The 23048-nt window shown below is 41.7% G+C and overlaps 1 protein-coding gene across 1 annotated transcript in view; it reads right to left on the bottom strand.

Moving 5' to 3' along the window:
- Positions 1-13254: 13254 nt before the first annotated feature.
- LOC139360909 (matrix-remodeling-associated protein 5-like) overlaps positions 13255-23048 on the bottom strand; it is a 49834-nt gene continuing 40040 nt past the window's right edge. Inside the window, exon 7 of the mRNA XM_071089362.1 lies at positions 13255-15376. Within this exon, the coding sequence (XP_070945463.1) occupies positions 13468-15376 (1909 nt within the window). The 3' untranslated portion in view covers positions 13255-13467. The remainder of the gene's footprint in view (positions 15377-23048) is intronic.

Raw genomic sequence — 23048 nt, 5'->3', positions numbered from 1 at the left:
GGAGAACTTAAGTTGGTACCTAATCCCATGAATCCTAGTCCTCTAACCTGGAATAAAGAAATAATGTTCAGCCTACAGTATTGTTATACACTTTAAATGGCAGTATAAGGGGCTGCTTTTTAAAAATTACAATTCCTTGGGTAAATTGGAGTTACGCTATTAACATCATTGCATCAAAAAAACAATAATAATTATTATTATGGCTGGGCATGGTGGCTCGCGCCTGTAATCCCAGCACTTTGGAAGGCTGAGGCAGGCGAATCACAGGGTCAGGAGGTCGAGACCACCCTGTCCTATATGGTGAAACCCCGTCTCCACTAAACACACACACACACAGACACAAAATAGCAAGTGGCGCACGCCTGTAATCCCAGCTACTCAGGAGGCTGAGGCAGGAGAATTACTTGAACCCGGGGGGCAGAGGTTGCCGTGAGCTGAGATTGTGCCACTGCACTCCAGCCTGGGTGACAGAGGGAGACTCCATCTCAAAGAAAGAAAGAAAAAAAAAAAATATATATATATATATATATAGAGAGAGAGAGAGAGAGAGAGAGACACACACACACACACAATAACTATATATAGTTATATATATATATAAATCTATAATAGATAGTACTTATGTATCATTTCTAGAGGAGCCTTTCACAAATATTATTTCATTTAAACATGACAACATTTTGTGGCTTTGTGGAAATATACTGTGGGTAAAATAAACTTCAGTCTAAGAGAGGCATACCTTGATAAGTATTGCTTTCTGATGTCAAGAGCAAGAGTGTTTCTCAAGAGGTATGGCAGCAGTGAGGATAAGAAGATAAGGTGTAGTATGATAATAGAGAGACTTTGTGGACCCCCATTGAAGGTGCTCTGAATTCATTCAAGAACTGAAGTTCTTCCCATCTTGCCTTCCCCATCCCCTAGTGCCTTATAATCCCTTTATTGAGTGGGGAATGAGAACAGAGAGGTAGAAAAGCGTCCTTGCTTCTTTACTCCTGAGCCAAGAAAGGACACACACCATTGACGGGAATTCATCACATCACCCCATTGGCGGGAATCCATCACATGACTCCACTTCAGAGCAAGGGAGCATGGGAAATGTAGTCTTTGCCCCCCCGGGATCCCCATTCAATATAGCAGGAAGTGCGTGGTGCTCGGTGGATAGGTAGCCACCTCTGCCTCAGGACAGTTGCATTGCTATCAATGTTGCAGAGCAAGGAATTGGGCAATTCAACAAATGGGAGTCAGATGTAGGTCCAGGCTACATTATACAGCAGAACTGCTTCTTTAGCACATGTTTTCTTCTGCACTCGAAAGGGAGGAATGTGTCAAACAAAAAATAACAAAGATTTGTTTTTAATTTATTATTTGTGCTTCAAAATGTCCCCCAAATTATGTTTTCACTCCTACATGGGACTGTTTAGGTTATCGATCTCTCTCCACTTGGAATCCCATCTCTTCATTTCTCCATCTGTTATTCCATAACTTCCAAGGAGAAATAGAAAAAGACTTTTAAAGTAAGGGTGAACAATTTAGGCTACATTAAGATGTGTCCAAGAAGTTGGATAATATTCACAAGTGTGGTATTCTCTTTTACACATAGGAAAGCTTTTTATAAACCGATGACAGATATGCTTAAATGAAATTCTTTAACTGGGTTTAATGAATCCTAAAGGTGCAAGGTATGCTATTTTTATGGTCTGGACTAAAATAAGCAGTAGTAAGTACAGTGTGAGATTTGGGTAAGTGTTTATATAATAAAGGATTTAGCAGGTTATTTTAAAATGGATTTAATAGTAGTCTCAAAAATGAGTCCCTCAGTCTTGAATCTATTCATACACACACACATACTCACACACGTGTGTAATTTTATACTTATATTTTATATTCATGTATGTTTTGTATTATATGCTATATATTCTACTTATCCCAGTCTAATAATTATTTTAAAAATGACTCAAATGACATATATTATGAGGCCAGTTTCACTTTAGAAGGAAAAATACCATTTAAAGCAGTGCACTAAGGTGGCAAATAATTCCATTTAGAAATAAAATTATTCTTTTGGGCAAGTAAACTAAAGTGTCAATGAGCCTTTTTGACTTTGCAAAGGGTGGGGTATGCCCCAGTGCTGCTGTGCATGGAAGAGGTTCAGTCAAAGCAAGGATGTTGATGGCTCAGCTCAGCATAGTGATTGGAATTTGAAGGTTTACTGCTACCAGTTGGGGGAACAAAAGGTTGGAGCTTCAAGTAAGATTGGATCTAAAGTTCTTAGAATGAAAGTAAGGAGGTAGAGTGAAGTCTACAGAGACGCAAGCTAGAACAGAATTTCTCAATCTTGGCTGGTCATTAGAGTCACCAGGGAGCTTGCACAAATACCAACACCCAAAACATTCCCCAAACTAATCAAATCTGAATTGCTAACAGTGGGATAAGGGAAAGAAAGAGATGTTATCAGACATCAGATTTATTAAACTCTTACAATGATTTCAAAGTGCATCCCAAATTAAGCACCACTGGTGAGGATATTAATTAGGGTTTGACATTTCCATTGCCTTAAGGAGTGGTGATATTTGAAGTTTTATTATCCCCATATGCCCCATCCTGTATGATATTGCCTTTCATTATCTTCTATCCCATGTTCATGTGACAAGGTTGTACAGAGGTTAAGATAATGCAATGCAGAGCAGGAATTTCCTAGATTCTGAAGTTCTCACAGGACAGAAGAGGAACATGAATATAAAGCACAGACTTTCTAGATTTAAAGTTCTCATTAAGAAGGTAGGAAGGTGGAGTAGTAATTCTACCATCTTAGAACTGAATGATCAAAGGCAAGCTGCTCAAACTCACTGTGCCTTAATTTCCTACTATGCAAAATGGGAGCAGTGGTATTGGCACCATCTTTGCAGGGTGGTTGTTATAATCAAATGAATAAAATATGGAAACTAGCCAAGACTGTCAAGACTCTACATAGATACCAATTATTATCATCAGTATTGAATTTGGAAGATGAAGGAGAGAAGTTGAATTTGAGACTGGGACAAATTTACCCAGTCATTGAGACAGATGCTTCCAAGGTCTTAAGATGGCAGGTAGAGTTGAAGGAGAATTTTGCCAGAACTGGAGACTGAAGCAGGAGAGGCACATTGCAACCCAGTGGCTATGAGAACAATTATTCACCTTTCTCCTACTGAAGCACCTCACAATAGAAAGTAGCTCTGGGCTTTCCATAGTCTTTGGGAGAGTACCTAAATCATTCTACTGGGATGTTTAAGAGAAGGGCAACCTCCCAGAGGGAGGACCTGAGTCATTTGGGTGACCTACATAATGAGCAAAGGCAGTTTTTGAGAATTCTAGAGGCAGTAAGTCAGGAATGTAGGGCAAAGAGATACAACAGGGAACATTAGTTTTTAAATCACCATCATAGAAAAGTCAAAGGCCATAAATGTGAGAAGGGATAAAGACAGGAGATAGAAAATGGTGCACCTGAGAGTTATTCACATAGCTGCTCACTGAGCCTGGAAGACCCTCCCCATACCCAGCTTCTGAAAAATGTATTAATAAAATAAACTTTCAAAAAAGAAAACAAACAAATCAGTACCATTTCTTTATATTTATCAACAACTGATAATTCTCTTCTAATAGTTTTCATAATCTTTGTCCCTTGTATATACATCCTTTGATGCTTATCTTATCATGTTACAATTAATGTCTGTACTTGTAAGTTCACTGGGATACAGGAATCCCATGTAATTCACTTTTCATTCCACTGTCTGACTCAGTGCTTATCCCATGCTATCTCTCAGTAAATGTTGACTGAATTCTGAGAGCATGGTGAGAGTAAGAAAGACAAAGAAATCTTTTACAAGGTCTTTATGATTTTCATTTTTAGTTTACCAAGTAAGTTTCAAAGAGGAAAAGCTTTATTTCCAAAAGGAAACTTTTGCAAAATTTTACCTCTGCTGATGTCCAGTCTAAGCCTGCATGGTCTGAAAGTGCGATGGCCAAAGGGAGAGAGGAGTAAGAGGAATGACCTTGCAGTTGATAAACAGGATGATGACGATGATATCAATGATCATGGTGATGATGGTGATGGTTGTGATGGTTTTGATGATGATGATGATAGTGATAGTGAGAAAAGTCTTTGATAGAGGGTCACAAATGTTTGGTTGACAATAAGAATCCTTGTGTTAAAACATGAGGTAAAAAATGAAAGGTAGTTGAAGCCCTTATTTACTAATCCAAAGTGGTGGAGTTTACAATGTAAATTTGAAGATCCAATCTGAGGATTTTTCACTGAAATAGGATGACTGGAACTCTATAGCAGAAGACTAGCTTAGCAGTATTGTATGTTGAATGCATTAAGGTGAAGACTTTAGTAGACAACATCAGCAATAATACAAGTGAGGTCTCAAATTTGGTATCAGCACCAGAGCAGTGATAGACAAGAAATAGGGAAAAATGGAAGGATGAAATCAATATTACAAAGGTATCTCAACATAGCTTGGTGAGTAATTGAAAGCAAAGGAAGAGAGAGTATCACAATAAATGTTTAGGTTTTTGGTTGGTCATAAAAAGCTTAGACAATACCATGGATATTTGCATCATGTCTCTACTCATTTGCCCACATGTGCAGAGAATTGGGCTACTGTGCAAAGTTCATATGAAGATAACCCTTGCTTTTCTTACATACTGTAGTTCATTTGAGTGGGTCTCAGGTGGGAAGGGTGAGAGGATAATGGCAGGAATCATTTCCTAACCTTACGACATTCTACAAGCATCACAAAAACCTAAAAAAAATGTATGCCTGAAGATACCCAGCAGATAAGTATAACATGGGGTTAAATGGCAGTGGATGCTTTCCTGGAATCAAAGAAAAAATGAGAGTGGGAAAGAAGCACCCTTATTTATGAGAGTGTATTATGTGGCAGACATGAAATAAAGGTTTTATACCCCAGTCTAGGGATTTCCAGTTTTTGCAGCCTTCCAGAGACTACCCTTAACAAAATGACGGCATACGTTGAGTCAAATTGAGTGTCAAGCAGATTTGCGGTCTTTCCCAGTACTTCAAATAGTCCACAGGCACTGTTTACCTTCTTCATCTGGATTTTGATAATCTCTCAGATCTTTATATTATGTTTATTCAGGTTGTTGTTCTTCCCTCTCAAAGTCTTCATCAATAGAAGAGAAAGCAGATCTTTCTCTACTGTGCCCCAACACATCACCAACCCAAGGTTGCTTTGTGTCATGGAACTTTACCAAAGTTTTGCAAATATTGGAGAATGAAAATTGTACAAAAATGGGAAAAAATTAAGAAGGAATTTTAAATATAACAGTGCATGTGATCCTTATTACTGCCATAAAGCTCAGAACTCAAGTCCTTCCCCAGAGGAAGACAAAATGAAGTCAACTTCAGAATCATCTCCCAGCCCAAGAGAAAGTTTACATACTTTTATTACAGCTAGTCAAGATATTTTTTAGTATCTACCCATGTTCAGGCACTGGCTAGGTCAATATGCACACAGCACTGAAGAAACTAGGCAAATATCTTCAATCAGGCATTGTGAGTAATTGTTGTCTTCTATACTAGCTTTCCTGGCACCTGTTTTCCTGGTCTACTTCCTGTATATCCTCAGCTCTTCCTGTATATCCTCTTCCTGTATGTCCTCTGCATGGCAAGGGGAATGTCCCCCACAGAGCTCGTATCAGCTGGCTTGTTGCTGAAGTCAGCAATGGGACAGGTAGAGGTGTTTCGAGGAGAAGTGGGAGGAATGGAAGGTGGGTGCATCTCCTCTGTGTTGGCCTTGGGCAGCAATATTGCAGCCACAACTGATACATCATCACTCTGCAACTCACTCTCTGAGGTGCCTACTGCTCTAGTTGGGCTCCTCAGCCCTTCCTTTCTTTCTTTACACAAAACCATATAGTAATTCCCCTTGACTGAAAACTCCGACTATGTAGCCCTTGAAGTTTTTTCTGTTTACAAAATTAGGAAGCATTATAAAGTGTATTCTAAAACAAAAAAAAAGGTACATTTTTCTTTCAAGTAATTTATGCTACCCTATCAGAGAGTGTACACAACTTCAGTGTTTTTCCTCTTTTTTTTAACATTTCAGAACTTTCAAGTTTTGTCCCACCAGCTATATGCTATCCCTGTGGTTTTCCCAATGGCCCGGTAAAATAAGTGGTGTCATCCCCACTTGACACACACAAAGAAAAAGAAGTTTAAGTAGATGACATCTACATTCCCACAGCTGCTAAAGAACAGGAACTAAATTCAAGCCTGTGTCTCATTCACTTGAAGTCTTGTTTTCCCAAGGCTCTTCATTCACTCAAAGCCTTGTGTGATTGGTCATGTTTTCCCAAAGCTCCCCATCCACCCACAGCTTTGTTTCATGGACCATGTTTTTCTAAGGCTCTTCATCCAGTGAAAGCCTTGTTTGATCAGCCATGTTTTCCCAAGGCTTTTCATCTACCCAAAGCCTTAATATCAGCTGTGCTTTTCCAAGGCTGCTCATCCACTCAAAGCCTAATTTAATTGACCATGTTTTCCCAAGTGTCCCATCCACTCAAAACCTTGTTTGATCAGCCATGTTTTCCCAAAGCTCCGTGGTTAGGCACAACACAGCACAGCACACACGCTGGTTCTAGTTTTGGTTTCTAGTTCTGGTTCTGCTACATGGCTTAGGATGCATCAGCTTCAGCTGAAGTTGGATGGTGTAGGACTGAACCTACACCAATGCTCCAATCCTACACCATTACAGTGGTCATATCTAAGCACCCTTCCTCAGAATTCAACTCTCCCAAGGTGGTTGTAATGCTTAATTTGAACATACTTTGGAAACCATTGCTCTTCAAACTACTGGAGAAAGGACAGCAATAAGTATGGAAATAACCAACATATACTGGGTGCTTGTGATGTGACAGGCTTTGTTCTGAGAACCTCATCTTTTGTTTTCACAATGGCCTTATGAAGTGAGTGTCCTATAAGTTTCCTCTTTCCCACAAATCTGAAAACAGAAGCATGTAGAATTTCAACAACACACAAGGTCCGAATGTCTTCATGGGGAGAGGTACCACACAATATGGTACAAATTAGCACAGTAGGTTGCCCCATCAAGGGTTAAATCATAAGAAATATATGATGGATCACAGTATAGTTTTGCCAAACCACTTCAGGAACAAATGAGTTCCAGCACTAAAGATGCCACTTCCTTATCACATTCTTGCTGCACTTTGTACTTACCCAGGCTTCCCTCTCAGAGATTCTGATTTGTAGGTCGGAGATACTAATAGAGTCTGGTATAGCAGGTGGAATGGTGACCCTGAAAGATATGTCTATGTCATAACCCCTGGAACTTATGTGAACTTATTTATGTAAGATATAATTGGGTTAAGTATCTCAAAATGAGATTATCCTGGGTTAGATGAACCCTAAATCTATGGACAAATATCCTTACAGAAAACCAGGAGGCTGAGGCAGGAGAATTGCTTGAACCTGGGAGGCGGACATTACAATGAACTGAAATCGTGCCATTGCACTCTAGCCTGGGCAACAAGAGTGAAAGTCTGTCTCAAATAAAAAAAACAGAGAGAGAGCGAGAGAGAGAGAGAGACAGAAGAGGAGAACAGACCCAAAGGAGAAGGCCACGTGAAGATGGAGGTAGAGACTGGAGTGATACAGCTACAAGCCCAAATATGCTTAGAGCCCACAGGAACTGGGAGAGGCAGGAAGGATCCTCCTCTAGAGCTTCCAGAAGGAACAGAATACAATTGTAATGGATTGAACCATAGTGTCCCAAAAAGATATGTCCACATCCTAACACCAGAACCTGTGAATGGAACCTTATTTGGAAATGAGGGCTTTGCAGGTATACTTAAGTCAAGGATCTCAAGATGAGATCATCCTGGATTAGTGTGGCTGTATATCAAACAGCAGTTTCCTTCTAAGAGACAGAAGAGGAGACACAGATGGAGAGGAGTAGGCCACATGCAGATGGAGGCAGACACTGAAGTGATGCAACCACAAGCCCAGAGATGCCTGGAGCCTCCAGGAGCTGAGAAAGGCAGGAAGGATCCTCCCATAGAACCTCCAGAGAGAGTCCAGCTCTGCCCACACTTTGACCTCAGACTGTGAGATAATCAATTCCTGTTGTTTTAAGCCACTGGTTCTGTAGTCATTTGCAAGGGCAGCCCCAGGAAATGAAGACACTTGGACATGAGGTCGTTTAAATGAATCCAGGATATGACAACATAAAGCCAACAAGAACCACAGGTTTCTTGTGTTCGAATGAGGTTAATTTAAAAAAGACTCTGCTAAAAAGAAAGATGAACAGCCTCTCAGGATGAAGATAAACCAACATTTGGGGTTTTTTTCCCAGAACAGAGTCAGTTCGTGCTGGCCATCCAGGAACTCACTAACACTAACTTTCTTAGTTTCATCATTAATCTGTTACTGAACTTCCACCTCCAAAGACTAGGGTCTTTTTAAAAAAATTTTTGGAGACAATCTTTCTCTGTCACCCAGGCTGGAGTGCAGTGGTGTGATTTCAGCTCGCTGCAGCCTGCACCTCTCGGGCTCAAGTGATCCTCCTACCTCAGTCTCCAGAGTAGTTGGGACTGCAGGCATGCACCACCACACACAGGTAATTTTTGTATTTTCTATAGAGATGGGATCTTGCTATGTTGCCCAGGCTGGTCTTGAACTCCTGGGCTCAAGCGATCTGCAGGCCTTGGTCTCCCAAAGTTCTGGGATTACAGGTGAGACTTGGGTCTTAAATGACAAAAGTTCAGAAAAGGATCTTGTGGGGTTCAGTGTCTTGCAGATTGAATTCAGGAGTAGGGTTGGGGTCTTCCTCATCTTGTCCCACATTCGGCCAAGCTTCATTAAAACAAGAGGTGCCTTTGCAATTACAAACCAGACTTCAAGGACTAGAGCCTGGTTGAAGTTTTGTTTTTCGTGAGGGCCTGAGAGTAATTAAATAGTGACAATGGACTGTTAGCTAGGGATTTTGCTTGTGTCCACAGGTTTACAAGCACATATAACAGATGGCAGAGCTTAGCCATTTAGGGAGAAGAAACAACTATCTTCCAGTTAGTGTATTATTTACAAATAATGATACAGCCATATGTAATTCTGATTAATCATCTGCTCAAATCACACACCTTCGTGTTCTGGACACACTGGTTTAAATGGCTCTTATTTTACCTAAGTCATGAGGTGCTAAGTACCTCTCATCATGATCATCCCTACAAGAAAATTTTAAATATTCACATTTATTTATTAGGGGGTCTGTAACCAGTCACCTCAAAATTGGGGCTTAAAACAACAGAAGTGAACTCTCTCCCAGCTCTGGAGACCAGAAGTCTGAGATCAAAGTGTCTCAGGGCCATGCTCCCTATGGAAGCTCTAGGGGAGGATCCTTCCTGCCTCTTCCAGCTCCTGGGACGCTCCAGATGTGCCTGGGCCTGTGGCACATCACTCCATTCTGCCTCCATCTCCACATGGCCTTATCCTGTGTCTGTGCCTCCTATTTTGTCTCTTAGACAGAACTTATCATTGGGTTTAGGGCCCATCTAATCCAGGATGATCTCTTCTCAAGATCTTTACCTTAATTCAACATGCAAAGACCCTATTTCCAAATAAGGTCCCATTCCCAGGTTCTGGGAGTCAGAATATGGGCATATATTTTGGGGGCCACTGCTTAATACACTACAATTGTATGCAGTTCCCTTTGAATATTCCAGCGGAGGATCCTTTCTGCCTCTTCCAGCTCCTGGGGGCTCCAGGAATCCCTGGGCTTGTGGCCATGTCACTCCAGTCTCTGCCTCTGTCTCCATGTGACCTCCCCCTCTGTGTCTGTGTCCCCTCATCTGTCTCTTATAGTGACACTTATTGCCTTTAGGACCCATCCTTATCCAGAATAATGTCATTTCCAGATCCTTCACATGATTACATCTGCAAAAACTCTTCTTCCAAATGAGGTTGCACTGACAGGTTCCAGGTAGAGATGATGTTTTTGCAGACTGCAGCCCTAAACTCCTGGACTCAAGTGATCCTCCTACCTCAGCCTCCTGAGTAGCTGTGATGACGGACCTGCACCACTATTACATTTTATCTATCACTAGACCCCAGGTCTCCTTGCTTGAGGGTTGAACTTTCTTCATGATCTTTTTGTGACCAGAAGAACACATCCTCTCATTTGTCCATATCATTCTGCCCAGCCATTCTTCTATTCTTGGCTCTGTAAAACTATGGCTGTTTCTTAATGGGACTACAATCCCACCTGGTTTTTAATCCTCCAGAATCCGAATGCTCTCTGAAACACATTTAATGTTTCCAAACACCTCTTCAGCCCATCACCTCATGTGAATGCAGAAGTTTGGGTTGATAGGATGTTTTTGCCAATTTTTTTCCAGGTAAAATTTTACCAAGGTATGTCCTGCAGAAACATTCCCTACACCTAGGAGAATTTACCTGCCCAGATCTCAGTTTCCACATCATGCCTTAAAGAATGGTGTCCAAATGAACACATTTCTAAAACACTCTACTGCGTGTATTTATCTAGCACAGTGTTTTCTAACCAGGAATGGTACAGCCTCATGGGGAGAATTTGGCCATGTCTAGAGACATTTTTGGTTGTCACACTGGGGTCATGTGTGCTCCTGGAATCTGGTGGGTGGAGCCCAGGGATGCTGCTCAACACCCTACAGTGCACAGGATGGTTCCACCACAGAGAATCCTCCAGCCCTAGACATCCATAGTGCTGAGGCTGAGAATTCCTTCGCATGAGAAACTCTATCTATTATCCATCCAGTCATCCCTTATCTATCTATCTATCTATCTATCTATCTATCTATCTATCTATCTATCCATCCATCCATCTATCATCTACCTAACTACCTATCTAATCCACCCAACCACCTATCATCAGTATATCTATGTATATATCTATCCACCTATTGATCATCTATTCAACCACACATTATCTATCATCTATCTATATCTATCATCTATAATTCATCCAAACATCCATCATCTATTTATCTATATACCTATCATCCACCCAACCATCCATTATTTATTTATGTGTATATCTACCATCCATCCAACTATCCATCATTTATCCCAACCATCCATCATTTATCTATCCTCCATCAAATCATCTATCTACCTATTTTACTTCTGTCTGTATCTATTGTCTATTTATATCTATCAATCATCTATGTGTCTGTATCAATCATTATTTATCTGTCTTCTATCTATATCTATTATCAACCTATCCTCTATCTCTTTATACCTATTGGTCATTTATCACCTATCTACCATCTATCTGTTATCTATCTATATCAATCGTTTATCAGTTATCTATTTACCAATCTAACCTGTCCTCTATGTCAGTGGCTCTCAGGAGCAAGTTTGGCCCCCTAAAGGGCCATTTGGTAATGTCCAGAGACATTTTTGGTTATCACAATTTTTGGGGGGTTGGAGGGTACTAGCTAGCATATGGCAGGTAGAGCCCAGGGATGCTGCTCAACACTCTACACAGGACACCCCAGCCCAGAGAATCATCCATCCCCAAATGCCATTCATGTGCTTTTTGAGAGACCCTGCACTATCTGCAGCGCCTGTCTATTGAGAATAAATACTCCAAGCACCACCTCCTCCTCCACCTCTCTGCTTCCTCAGGCCTCTGTTGATATCCAGCACACAGTAAGGGCTGTGCAGATATATTTAAGAAAATAAGTGGATTCATGAATGAGAGACAGGTTCTATGCCTCCCACAGAGTTTAAAAAAAAAAAAAACAACAGCAGTCTTTAGTTTCCATGACCAATATTCTTTAACAATTTGTTCTTTAACACTGCATTTCTTAAAATTCTGACAGTAATTTTTTTTTTCCCAAATATTTATCTTGCTTGCCTTTTTCCTTTCCCTCAGGGGAAGCAAAAGGACAGTTTTGCATATTTGTGGAACACAGTACATGTATTTCCAGATGTCTCTTTGACAAAAAATTAAAAAAGAAAAATCCTGAAGGATTTCCTAGAGCACTGCTTCTCAGTCCCCACACTGTCTTGCTGCATACTGAAATTGTCACTACATGCAAGTGACACTCAAACTCTGCCTTCCTGCCTGCTAAATCTGTCATCAGAAGCATTGCCTTTGACTCAGTTTCTTTGCCTGCTAAAAAGGTGTAGAGAAGGTAATCATTGAGAGAAGGTGAATGAAAGTGATTTTTTCAACCGCTCTGATGGAAACCCAAATTCATGTGACCCTCTTTTGTCCTCGAAAATAGCATTGTCATCACTGCCTGGTTTTGGGAGCATATTATTTTATTATCAAGTGTGCAGTATATTGACCCTAAAATTACAATAAAGTAGTCATGGAAATAACAGGTCTTGTATTATTCATGAGCACAGACTGACTCATGGCTGGGGAAGAAGCAGCCATCTTAGACCAGATGGACAGCTCAGATACTTCAGAAAAGTTTCTGGGCTTTTCAGGGAAGACTCTGGATTCAATTCTGTAAAGTTATGGTATAGTTTTCTCCTTCTTTTCCTCTCACCTCTCCTGAGCATAGCTTTCAACAAAAACTTTGCATACAAGGAAATCTAATATCACAGCCTTCCCCACTGCAAGGTTCCTGGAGAAGGTAATGTAATAATGGTTACTGAATTTGAAGGAGATTGGAGAGGAATTTTTAAAAATTGTATTTCTGTGTCTGCTGTAATGTATACAAGTCTTTTAAAGACCAGTAATTTATTAATGAGACACCAGGTATTTCTCCTAGTCTCATCTGATTTGAAAGGGAAAAATATATATATACATTATATATATAAAACATGATATAAAAAGCGAGTTCCAGGAAGAAATAAGTTATTTTTTTAATATATAATTGTAGTTGTATGTATGTAACTCTGAATTAAAAAAATATATATATACACATATCAATCACTCTGGTTGTAAATCCTTATTGGACAAGCTGGAGTTTTGAAGTGACAGAGGATATAACTGAAAGATGACTTGTCAATCTGGAACAAAGTCTACCATGTAAAAACTGCGGCAGGTTAACTAGGTGATGCGTCTTTAATGGGGTAGTGGGGGATTGTTCGTGTCTATGGTTTATTTTTGGTGAATGTTCTGCAGATATCCTATGGACGCTTATGAAGGCAGTTGAGTGGCATTTGCAAAAAAAGAAAAATTGCAGTCAGAGCACAGATACAGCGAATGAAGCCTCTGGAATGATGTAAACACAAAAGAAAGTTCCCAGCGAGGCTGAGCCCTCCTTCTGGTGTCTGTATTGCTTCCTTTTCCCAACAATCGTAGATCAAGTTCAACCTCAACTTGAAACCCACAGGGGGCCACCATGCACTATGACACATTATTTAAGAGCTCCGATTCCCCAGCCTGACTTCCCGTACAAACCGCGCTTTGTTGTCAGTTCCTAAGCAATCATTCTGGAATCCACATTTCAGAAGACATGGATGTAAGTTGTTTTGGAGTCACTGCCGAGAATGTTTTTTGCCATGCACTTGTAGAAGCCGGCGTCTCTCTGTGTGGCATGCTGGATGGTCAGTGATCCCTGGGGGTGAAGAAATCTGTTTCCATACAGACGAGCCTGAACCCCTGCCTTCAGATGCGACTTATCCGGCAACTCCCACGTGATGTCAGCTTTGGGAATCCCCATAGCCATGCAGTTCAGTTTCACGGTGTTCCCGGGCCGGGTGTAGATGACGGGGGTGGGCTCGCTGGTGATCCGGGGAGGATAGGCGATCACAATCACGGGGATGCTGGTGACCGAAGGGCCGTACTCCGTCTCCATCCTGCATACATAGGTACCCCTGTCAAACACCGAGGCCTCACGAACCGCGAGGGTGCCATTGTCCAGAAGGGAAATGCGCCCCAGGGCTTGGGGACCCTCCAGACGCATGCCGTTGGGGAGCGTCCAGGAGAAACGTCCCTGCCCAGCCCCGGGAGGGGTGCAGGGGAGCTTCAGGGTCTCACCGTTGATGATGCTGACCAGGTTATGATACTGCTTGTTTGCTTCTGGTTTCAGCCCCACCTTCAGGGAGACCAGCCTCTCCGTGTGGCCAGCGGCGTTGCGGGCCACGCAGCGGTAGGCCCCGGCATCCACCGAGGAGAGACCGCTGATGTGGAGCATGCCGTCAGCCTTGTGGTAGAAGCGCTGCAGCTGCTGTCCGCTCTGCAGATCGGTGCCATTGGGAAGGACCCACACCAGGCTGGGTGTCGGGCTCCCCGCGGCAGAGAAGTTGAGGCTGATGGTGTGGCCCGCCATGGCCGTGATCTTCTCGCTGATCGGGTCGTGGAAGATGGGTTTCTCCATGGGCTCCAGGACAGTGAGCTGCACGATCAACCTGGCCTCCCCTCCCTCGTTGCGCGCCATGCATACTAGCTGAACGGAGTCGCTCTTCCTCAGACTCCTGATGTCTAGGGAACCGTTGCCATGGACAGTGACCCGATTTCCATAGTATGGAGCTGGCAGAACCACACCCTCGGGAAAAGCCCATAACACCCTCGGGGTGGGGATGCCTTCAGCTCTGCAGTCAATCAGTTTCCGACTGCCCCCGGCTGCTATCTCCCGCACAGTGGTGATGGGGTTGGGGCTACCGTTGATTTTGGGTGGCTGGACATTGACGTGAATCCACACCGTCTTCCTATCCTCTCCGGCGCTGTTCCTGACCAGGCAGGTGTAGTTGCCACTGTCAGAGCGCTGGGCTTTCTGAATAAGGAGAGTGCCATCTTGGTATATCTGATACTTCTCAGAGGCGGTGGGGATCACCCGGTTGGTTGGGGACAACCAAGTCACCTTGGGCATGGGTTCTCCTTTGGCCTCACAGGCTACAGTGGCCACGTCTCCATAGGGCACCTGAACCGCCAAGTAAGTCTTGTTCCGGATGGTGGCAGGCGCTGTCACCACCTTGACTCTGACTCTCATCTCGTCCTTCCCGACCTGATTTTCGGCAAAGCAGGTGTAGTCTCCTTCCTCCCTCATCCCCACTTCGTTAAAGTAGAGCGTCCCATTGTTGAAGATGACATAGCGCTTGGTGCGTCCACCGCTGTCATCTGACTGCATGAAGGAGTTCACCAGACTCCCATCCGGGAGGCTCCAGGAGATCTCAGGATTGGGAAGCCCGGTGGCCACACAGTCCACTTTCAGGTCACCCCCATAGAAGACTTTGTGGTCATTCTCCTCCTTGTGCTCAATCTTGGCCGGTTTCATCAACACATTCACCTTGAGCACCACGAAGTAATCACCAACCTTATTTCGAGCTACGCACAGGTAATCTCCAGCGTCTTTGTCCGTCACTGATTTTACCACCAGGGTCCCGTTGGCAAACACCTTGATTCTACTATCAAAACTACAGAAAAAAAGAAAAAGGAGTAGATGTCAGTTTCCCAAATGCTCTACTGTGGCATTAGGTCACTGGAATAACACAAAAATAGTTGGTTCTGTGATGCATCAGCCCAGATGGCTACTATTGCAAAATGCCCAATGGTTTTTACAGCCTGGAGAAAGTTGTGGAAAGTGATTGACTGCAAATAAGAACTCCCTGTTGAATCAGATGTTAGGTTGGCCTGACCATGGGTTCAAGGACATGAAACATAGTCAAAGACATCAATCCTATTCCTGCAACTGTGTGTGGATCAAGTATTTGCATGGTGGTCATTACAGAGGTCATTGTAACAACAAAATCAGATAAAATGCTACAGTCATGGAGATGGTGATGAATCTGAGTCAACCTCATAAAGATGTTAAGTTCTTCCTGGAGAAAATGCTTTACACACGGTTTCTAGTCTTGGCAATTTCTTTCTTTCTCTTTCTCTCTCTCTCTCTCTCTCTCTTTTTAAATCTGTTGTATCACAGTTTTGGGCCAGAGTCAGAAAAGCAACTCTAATCTAACACGGTCATGTAATTATGGTTATGCCCAGAGTTTCAAGGCTAAAATTGGGCTCTTCAGAAGATGGCACTATTGGTGTAACAGGTTTTCTAGAATTTGTAATTGAAGCTGAGTAACACTCACTAACTAAAACCTCAAGACTGGTGTATCATTCTTCCCCATGAAGTCTAAGCACTGCTGAGTGAATAATTACAAAAGGGTTTAAGAGAGGCAACCTACAAAAGATGATAGGAAAATCTTCATTACGTACATAAGAGTTTTAGAAATACTGAAACATCCTTTAGTTATTCAGAACTGTTATGTTGAATTCCAGTGTAAAGATTGAGAAAGTTCTCACTTTTAAAACTGTCCCTATTGAATTCTGAGTTACACATACACTATAATGGGAGCCTTAGTATTTCCTAAATACCACACTTTCTTTGTTTTGAAGAATTGGGGTCTTGCTTTGTCACCCAGGATGGAGTGTAGTGGTGCAATCATAGCTAACTGCAGTCTTAATCTCCTGGACTCAAGGGACCCTATCGTCTCAGCCTCCTGAGTAGTTTGGACTATAACCATACACCAATATGTCTGGCTGGAATAAAAGGTTTTTTTCTTTGTTTGTTTGTTTTTGTTTTTGTTTTTTGTTTTTTAGAGACAAGATCTTGCTATGTTGTCTGGGCTGGTTTTGAACTCCTGGACTTAAGTGATCCTTCTGCCTTTGTCTCCCAAAGTGCTGGGAATACAGGCATGAGACACCACACCTGGCAACACTCCATTTTTCTAATGACATGTCTAAGACAACGTCATAGATCTTAACAAAATGAGCCGCTTGTGATTACATTCAACCTAATCATTGTAATCAAAGCAACAGTTAACAATGACAAAATATACTGTTTGTGGGTCATGAGTGAGAATCAGGTAATGTAACTCAGTAAGGAACTTAATAGATGTGGGGCAGGCCAGGACATTTTAATGTGCCTTGGAGTTTGAATCTAAAAAGGAGTATGATAGCATGTATCTGTTAAACATTCTATGGCTTCCATAACAGTGACCCCAGTCCAGTTGCCATCAGAATAAATGAACTGAGCAAATCTGAAAGCCACAGATGCCTATGCATCATGAGGGATTTGACTTCAAGAAACAAAGCTCTGATATTTGTTTTCGTTTTTGTTTTTTGAGATAGAGTCTCACTCTGTCACCCACGCTGCAGTGCAGTGGCCTGATCTTGGCTCACTGAAATCTCTGCCTCCTGGGTTCAAGCAATTCTCCTGCCTCAGCCTTCTAAGTAGCTGGGACTACAGGCATGTGCCACTATGCCCTGCTAATTTTTGTATTTAGAGTCGAGACCAGGTTTCACCATGTTGGTCAGGCTGATCTCGAGCTCCTGACCTCAAGCAATCCACCCATCTTGGCCTCCCAAAATGCTGGGATTACAGGCATCAGCCACCACACTAGGCCCAATATTTTTATTTTTATTTTTAAATTATACTTTATGTTCTAAGGTACACGTGCAGGTTTGTTTCATATGTATACATGTGCCATGTTGGTATGCTGCACTCATTAACGTGTCATTTACATTAGGTATTTCTCCTAATGCTATCCCTCCCCTGCCTCCCCCCCTCCCAACAACAGGTCCCAGTGTGTGATGTTCCCTTCCTGTTTCCAAGTGATCTCATTGTTCAGTTCCCACCTTTGAGTGAGAACATGCCGGGTTTGGTTTTCTGTTCTTGTGATAGTTTGCTGAGAATGATGGTTTCCAGCTGCATCCATGTCCCTACAAAGGACACAAACCCATCCTTTTTTATGGTTGCATAGTATTCCATGGTGTATATGTGTCACATTTTCTTAGTCCAGTCTGTCACTGATGGACATTTGGGTTGGTTCCAAGTCTTTGCTATTGTGAGTAGTGCCACAGTAAACATACGTGTGCATGTGTCCTTATAGCAGCATGATTTATAATCCTTTGGGTATATACCCAGTAATGGGATGGCTGGGTCAAATGATATTTCTAGTTCTAGATCCTTGAGGAATCGCCACACTGTCTTCCACAATGGTTGAACTAGTTTAACAGTGTAAAAGTGCTCCTATTTCTGCACATCCTCTCCAGCACCTGTTGTTTCCTGACTTTTTAATGATAACCATTCTAACTGGTATGAGATGGTATCTCATTGTGGTTTTGATTTGCATTTCTCTGATGGCCAGTGATGAGGAGCATTTTTTCATGTGTCTGTTGGCTGTATGAATGTCTTCTTTTGTGAAGTGTCTGTTCATATCCTTTGACACTTTTTAATGGGGTTGTTTTTTTCTTGTAAATTTGTTTGAGTTCTTTGTAGCTTCTGGATATTAGCCCTTTGTCAGTTGAGTAGATTAAAAAAATTTTCTCCCATTCTGTAGGTTGCCTGTTCACTCTGATGGTAGTTTCTTTTGCTGTGCAGAAGATCTTTAGTTTAATTACATCCCATTTGTCAATTTTGGCTTTTGTTGCCATTGCTTTTGGTGTTTTAGACATGAAGTCCTTGCCCGTGCCTATGTCATGAATGGTATTGACTAGGTTTTTTCTAGGGTTTCTATGGTTTTAGGTCTAACATTTAAGTCTCTAATACATCTTGAATTGATTTTTGTATATGGTGTAAGGAAAGGATCCAGTTTCAGCTTTCTACTTATGGCTGGCCAGTTTTCCCAGCACCATTTATTAAATAGGGGATCCTTTCCCCATTCCTTGTTTTTCTCAGGTTTGTCAAAGATCAGATGACTGTAGATGTGTGGTATTATTTCTGAGGGCTCTGTTCGGTTCCTTTGGTCTATATCTCTGTTTTGGTGTCAGTACTATGCTGTTTTGGTTACTGTAGCCTTGTAGTATAGTTTGAAGTCAGGTAGCGTGAGGCCTCCAGCTTTGTTCTTTTGGCTTAGATTGTCTTGGCTATGTGGGTTCTTTTTTGGTTCCATATGAACTTTAAAGTAGTTTTTTTCCAATTCTGTGAAGAAAGTCATTGGTAGCTTAATGGAGATGGCATTGAATATATAAATTACCTTGGACAGTATGGCCATTTTCACTATATTGATTCCTCCTATCCATGAGCATGGAATGTTCTTCCATTTTTTTGTGTCCTCTTTTATTTCACTGAGCAGTTGTTTGTAGTTCTTCTTGAAGAGGTCCTTCACATCCCTTTTAAGTTGGATTCCTAAGTATTTTATTCTCTTTGAAACAATTGTGAATGGGAGTTCACTCGTGATTTGGCTCTCTGTTTATCTGTTATTGGTGTATAAGAATGCTTGTTATTTTTGCACATGGATTTTGTACACTGAGACTTTGCTGAAGTTGTTTATCAGCTTAAGGAGACTTTGGGCTGAGACAATGGGATTTTCTAAATATACAATCATGTTATCTGCAAACAGGGACAATTTGACTTCCTCTTTTCCTAACTGAATCCCCTTTATTTCTTTATCTTGCCTAATTGCCCTGGCCAGAACTTCCAACACTGTGTTGAATAGGAGTGGTCAGAGAGGGCATCCCTGTCTTGTGCCAGTTTTCAAAGGGAATGCTTCCAGTTTTTGCCCATTCACTGTGATATTGGCTGTGTGTTAGTCATAAACAGCTCTTATTATTTCAAGATAAGCTCCATCAATACAGAATTTATTGAGAGTTTTTAGCATGAAGGGCTGTTGAATTTCGTCAAAGATCTTTTCTGTATCTATTGAGATAATCAGGTGGTTTTTGTCTTTGATTCTGTTTATGTGCTGGATTATGTTTATTGATTTGCATATATTGAACCAGACTTGCATCCCAGGGATGAAGCCCACTTGATCATGGTGGATTGTGCTGCTGGATTCGGTTTGCCAGTATCTTACCGAGGATTTTTGCATCAATGTTCATCAGGGATATACTGGTCTAAAATTCTCTTTTTTGGTTGTGTCTCTGCCAGGCTTTGGTATCAGGATGATGTTGGCCTCATAAAATGAGTTAGGGAGGATTCCCTCTTTTTCTATTGATTGGAATAGTTTCAGAAGGAATGGTACCATCTCCTCCTTGTACCTCTGGTAGAATTCGGCTATGAATCCATCTGGTCCTGGACTTTTTTTGGATGGTAAGCTATTAATTATTGCCTCAATTTCAGAGCCTGTTATTGGTCTCTTCAGGGATTCGACTTCTTCCTGGTTTAGTCTTAGGAGACTGTATGTAGGAATTTATGCATTTCTTCTATGTTTTCTAGTTTATTTGTGTAGAGGTGTTTATAGTATTCTCTGATGGTAGTTTGTATATCTGTGGGGTCGGTGGTAATATCCCCTTTATCATTTTTTATTGCGTCTATTTGATTCTTCTCTCTTTTCTTCTTTATTAGTCTTGCTAGTGGTCTATCAATTTTGTTGATCTTTTCAAAAAATCAGCTCCTAGATTCATTGATTTTTTTGAAGGTTTTTTTGTGTCTCTATCTCCTTCAGTTCTGCTCTGGTCTTAGTTATTTCTTGCCTTCTGCTAGTTTTTGAATGTGTGTGTTCTTGCTTCTCTAGTTCTTTTAACTGTGATGTTAGTGTGTCAATTTTAGATCTTCCCTGCTTTCTCTTGTGGGCATTTACTGCTATAAATTTCCCTCTGCGCAATGCTTTAAATGGGTCCCAGAGATTCTGGTATGTTGTATCTTTGGTCTCATTGGTTTCAAAGAACATCTTTATTTCTACCTTCATTTCATTATGTAACCAGTAGTCATTTAGGAGCAGGTTGTTCAGTTTCCATGTAGTTGAGTGATTTTGAGTGAGTTTCTTAATCCTGAGTTCTAGTTTGATTGCACTGTAGTCTGAGAGATAGTTTGTTATAATTTCTGTTCTTTTACATTTGCTGAGGAGCGCTTTATTTCCAACTCTGTGGTCAATTTTGGAATAAGGGCCATGTGGTGCTGAGAATTCTGTTGATTTGGGGTGGAGAGTTCTGTAGATGTCTATTAGGTCCACTTGGTGTAGAGTTGAGTGCAATTCCTGGATATCCTTGTTAACTTTATGTCTTGTTGATCTGTCTATGTTGACAGTGGGGTGTTAAAGTCTCCTGTTATTATCGTGTGGGAGTCTAAGTCTCTTTGTAAGTTTCTAAGGACTTGCTTTATGAATCTGGGTGCTCCTGTATTGGGTGCATATATATTTAGGGTAGTTAGGTCTTCTTGTTAAATTGATCCCTTTACTATTATATAGTGGCCTTCTTTGTCTCTTTTGATCTTTGTTGGTTTAAAGTCTGTTTTACCAGAGACTAGGATTGCAACCCCTGCCTTTTTTTGTTTTTCATTTGCTTGGTAGATTTTCCTCCATCCCTTTATTTTGAGCCTGTGTGTGTCTTTGCATGTGAGATGGGTCTCCTGAATACAGCACACTGATGGGTCTTGACTCTATCCAATTTGCCAGTCTGTGTCTTTTAGTTGGCGCATTTAGCCCATTTCCACTTAAGACTAATATTGCTATGTGTGAACTTGATCCTGTCATTATGATATTAGCTGGTTGTTTTGCTCATTAGTTAATGCAGTTGCTTCCTAGCATTGATGGTCTCTTCATTTTGGCATGTTTTTGCAGTGGCTGGTACCAGTTGTTCCTTTCCATGTTTAGTGCTTCCTTCAGGAGCTCTTGTAGGTCAGGCCTGGTGGTGACAAAATCTCTCAGGATTTGCTTGTCTGTAAAGGAATTTATTTCTCCTTCACTTATGAAACTTAGTTTGGCTGGATATGAAATTCAGGGTTGAAAATCCTTTTCTTTAAGTTTGTTGAATATTGGCCCCCACTCTCTTCTGGTTCGCAGAGTTTCTGCCAAAAGATCCGCTGTTAGTCTGATGGTCTTCCCTTTGTGTGTAACCCCACCTTTTTCTCTGGCTGCCCTTAACATTTTTTCCTTCATTTCAACTTTGGTGAATCTGACAATTATGTGTCTTGGAGTTGCTCTTCTCGAGGAGTTTCTTTGTGGTGTTCTCTCTATTTCCTGAATTTGAATGTTGGCCTGCCTTGCTAGGTTGGGAAAGTTCTCGTGGATAATATCCTGCAGAGTGTTTTCCAACTTGGTTGCATTCTCCCTGTCACTTTCAGGTACACCAATCAGGCATAGATTTGGTCTTTTCATATAGTCCCATATTTCTTGGAGGCTTTGTTCATTTCATTTTACTCTTTTTTCTCTAAACTCTTCTTGCTTCATTTCATTCATTTGATCTTCAGTCACTGATACCCTTTTTCCAGCTGATAGAGTCAGTTACTGAAGCTTGTGCATTTGTCACGTAGTTATTATGTCATGGTTTTCAGCTCTATCAGGTCATTTAAGGACTTCTCTACATTGGTTATTCTAGTTAGCCATTCATCAAATCTTTTTTCAAGGTTTTTATCTTCTTCGCGATGGGTTCGAACTTCCTCCTTTAGCTCGGAGAAGTTTGATCCTCTGAAGACTTCTTCTCTCAGCTCATCAAAGTCATTCTCTGTCCAGTTTTGTTCTGTTGCTGGTGAGGAGCTGTGTTCCTTTGGAGGGGGACAGGCGCTCTGATTTTTAGAATTTTCAGCTTTTCTGCACTGCTTTTTCCCCATTTTTGTGGTTTTATCTACCTTTGGTCTTTGGTGATGGTGACGTTCAGATGGGGTTTTGGTGTGGATGTCCTCTCTGTTTGTTATTTTTCTTTCTAACAGTCAGGACCCTCAGCTGCAGGTGTCTTGGAGTTTGCTCGAGATCCACTCCAGATGCTGTTTGCCTGGGTATCAGCAGCAGAGGCTGCAGAAGAGTTAATATTGCTGAACAGTAATTGTTGCTGCCTGATCATTCTTCTAGAAGTTTCATCTCAGAGGGTTACCCAGCCATGTGAGCTGTGAGGTTTCAGTCTGCCCCTAGTTGGGGATGTCTCCCAGTGAGGCTACTCGGGGGTCAGCGACCCACTTGAGCAGGCAGTCTCTCTGTTCTCAGATCTCAAACTCCATGCTGGGAGAATCACTACTCTCTTCAAAGTTGTCAGACAGGGACATTTAAATCTGCAGGGGTTTCTGCTGCCTTTTGTTTGGCTATGCCCTGTCCCCATAAGTAGAGTCTACAGAGACAGGCAGGCATCCTTGAGCTGCAGTGGGTTCCATCCAGTTCGAGCTTCCCAGCCACTTTGTTTACCTGCTCAAGCCTCAGCAATGGCGGGCACCCCTCCCCCAGCCTC

Source organism: Macaca nemestrina, chromosome Y (assembly GCF_043159975.1).
Source record: "Macaca nemestrina isolate mMacNem1 chromosome Y, mMacNem.hap1, whole genome shotgun sequence".
Lineage (NCBI taxonomy): Eukaryota > Metazoa > Chordata > Mammalia > Primates > Cercopithecidae > Macaca > Macaca nemestrina.
This window is presented reverse-complemented; position numbering and strand designations above follow the sequence as displayed.